Below are 2,869 nucleotides of genomic sequence, written 5' to 3' on the forward strand. Positions count from 1 at the left end.
ATATATATAAAAAGTCTGGATCTACATGTATTGTAGTATAATGCTAATGAGCAGGTGAACTGTGATATTTCTCCTTAGCATTGATGTTTCTTAGAGATGAAGTGTTAGTTCACATCCGAAGGCCTGAGGACACTCCACTAAATTCCAACCGCAGACTCATCTGGTGTCCCTTCATCCCGGAGGACAATGATGAGAACCCAGAGGATGCGTGTCAGACATTGGCACTCCTTCATGAAGACAGAGTGTGTTTTCTCTGGAATTTGACAGTTTTATCACTTTCTTTCCAAAATGTCCTCATATTATTAGATTTAACGTGTTTTTAACTCTATTACTCTCCTAACTGGATTTTTTTCTTGTACTTGTAGGCTGAGGTTTGGGATCTCGACATCCTCCGATCCAATAACAGCTCATGGCCTGTGGATGCCACTGACCTGAAAGAGGGTTTCATCACCATTAGAGGACACACAGCAGTAAGTCCTGCTGTCTTAGCTTAATGCTGTGTCTGCAGTGTTGTATTAACTAATTAAGACATTAGATTTAATGTCATTACAATAGCAAATAAGCGAGTTATTTCTATTTCTGCAGCGCATTAGTGAGGGAGCGCTGTCCCCTGATGGCACTGTCTTGGCCACAGCCAGTCATGATGGATATGTAAAGTTTTGGCAAATCTACATTGAAGGACAGGACCAGCCCAGGTACATGTCTGAGACATTATGAAATTGAACATACTCAACTGTTCAAAATTTGAGATCAGTAAGTTTTTATTTTTAAAAGAAAAAAATTAATAATTTTTTTCAGCAAGGATGCATTAAATTGATCAAAAGTGACAATAAAGCCATTTGTAATGTTGCTGAAAAATTCAATTTCAAATTAATATTGTTCTTTTGAACTTTCTATTTGTAAAAGAATCCAGAAAAATTTATACTTTTTTTCCACAAAAATATTAAGAACAACATTTTCAACATTGATTATAGAATCAGAATAAATTCTGATAATAATAGATCAGAAATGTTTTTGAGAACCAAGTTAACATATTGAAATGATTTCTGAAGGATCAGGTGACACTAAAGTCTGGAGTAATGGCTGCTAAAAAAAATTATGCTTGCCATCACAGGAATCAATTACTCATTGAAATAAATCTTTACATTTATTTATAGTAATATTTCACTGTTACTGTTTTTATTACTGTTTTCATTAAGTAAATGCAGCTATGATGAGCATAAGAGACTGCTTTCAAAAACACAAAATCTTACCAACGAACCAACCAAACGGTAGTGTATAAATATTAACACATCAAACAGTGGCATGTAGCTTTCAAGTATTTCTCAGTTATTTAAACATTTATTGCTTTTAGTTGTCAAGGAAAAAATGTGCTAATATATTAATTTAAATACTCTGTGTACATTAATGTTATTAAATGTATATTATAAACATTTGACTGTACTTACCACATAAATGTGTTGTTGTGGTATTTAATGTCTTTAATATATAATCAATAATCAATAATCAATTATACTGTTAATAATTATTAACAATATTACAGTAATATTTTGATTTTTTTTTTCATTATTTATTATACTTCTAAAGCTGTCCTATAATTAAATCGATAACCTTGTGAAAAATTTAAGTAACCTTGCTCCTTTTGCAGATGCCTGCATGAATGGCAGCCACATAATGGACGGCCTCTTTCCTGCCTGCTCTTTTGTGACAACCACAAGAAGCAAGACCCAGAGTAAGTATGAAGTTTGTACAGTCTTCAGTGATCCCAATTCAAAGTTTTTGTCAGCATCTTAAGTCATCAGGGAATCTGACACTGGGCTTTAAGCTGTCTTTGCAGTTGTCTTTACTTGAAATTGTGTCTTAGACACATGCTATACATTAAACTTAACCATTTATTTTCTTCTGAAGAGTTCCTTTCTGGCGCTTTCTGATCACTGGAGCTGATCAGAACCAGGAACTAAAGATGTGGTGCACAGTGTCATGGACGTGCTTACAAACCATCAGGTCTCTTCCTTTCTTAATTGTTTGATATTTCTAATATTATGTTCAATTGTTTGGTGATGTTCAAGCCTGAGCATAAAACTTTCTCCTCTATGGATAATATAGCTTAAAGAGATAGTTCACCCAAAAATGAACATTTGATGTTTATCTGCTTACACCCAGGGCATCCAAGATGTAGGTGACTTTGTTTCTTCAGTAGAACACAACGAAGATTTTTAACTCAAACCGTTGCAGTCTGTCAGTCTTATAATGGAAGTGAATGGGAATCACGGCTTTGAGAGTCAAAAAAACATACACAAACAAAACCAAATTAAACCCTGCGGCTCGTGACGATACATTGATGTGTAAAGACACAAAACGATCGGTCTGTGCAAGAAACTGAACAGTATTTATATAGTTTTTTACCTCTGATTCACCGCAATGTCCAACTGTCCTGAGCGTGTGCGTTATAAGTGCATTACTGCCACCTATCTCTCAAATGGACCATTGACACTCTACCTACAGTCTCAATTAGGAGTGGCAATGCTCCATTTGAGAGATTGACAGACTGCAACAGTTTGAGTTAAAAATCTTCGTTTGTGTTCTACTGAAGAAACAAAGTCACCTACATCTTGGATGCCCTGGGGGTAAGCAGATAAACATCAAATGTTCATTTTTGGGTGATCTATCCCTTTAAATTGGTGAATTTAACTGTTAATTTGTGTTTCAGGTTTTCTCCAGATCCATTCAACAGCAGTGTGCTACCCAGCCTGAAGGCCAGTTTGGACCTGTCTGCAGAATTTCTCATTCTCAGTGATGTTCAGAGGAAGGTCAGACTCATCATTATTTTATATTTCCGATATATATATATATATATATATATATATAT

General features: G+C 34.9%; 1 protein-coding gene across 1 annotated transcript in view; it reads left to right on the forward strand.

The window, feature by feature from the left end:
* The window catches only part of LOC107726309 (enhancer of mRNA-decapping protein 4-like), a 42,197-nt gene that overhangs the window by 4,046 nt on the left and 35,282 nt on the right, over positions 1–2,869 (forward strand). Inside the window, exons 6-11 of the mRNA XM_016535854.1 lie at positions 95–242; positions 366–470; positions 586–695; positions 1,649–1,732; positions 1,909–2,004; positions 2,711–2,810. Coding sequence (XP_016391340.1) covers positions 95–242; positions 366–470; positions 586–695; positions 1,649–1,732; positions 1,909–2,004; positions 2,711–2,810 — 643 coding nt within the window. The remainder of the gene's footprint in view (positions 1–94; positions 243–365; positions 471–585; positions 696–1,648; positions 1,733–1,908; positions 2,005–2,710; positions 2,811–2,869) is intronic.

This window comes from Sinocyclocheilus rhinocerous, unplaced genomic scaffold, assembly GCF_001515625.1.
Source record: "Sinocyclocheilus rhinocerous isolate Xijiao unplaced genomic scaffold, SAMN03320098_v1.1 scaffold553, whole genome shotgun sequence".
NCBI classification, from domain to species: domain Eukaryota; kingdom Metazoa; phylum Chordata; class Actinopteri; order Cypriniformes; family Cyprinidae; genus Sinocyclocheilus; species Sinocyclocheilus rhinocerous.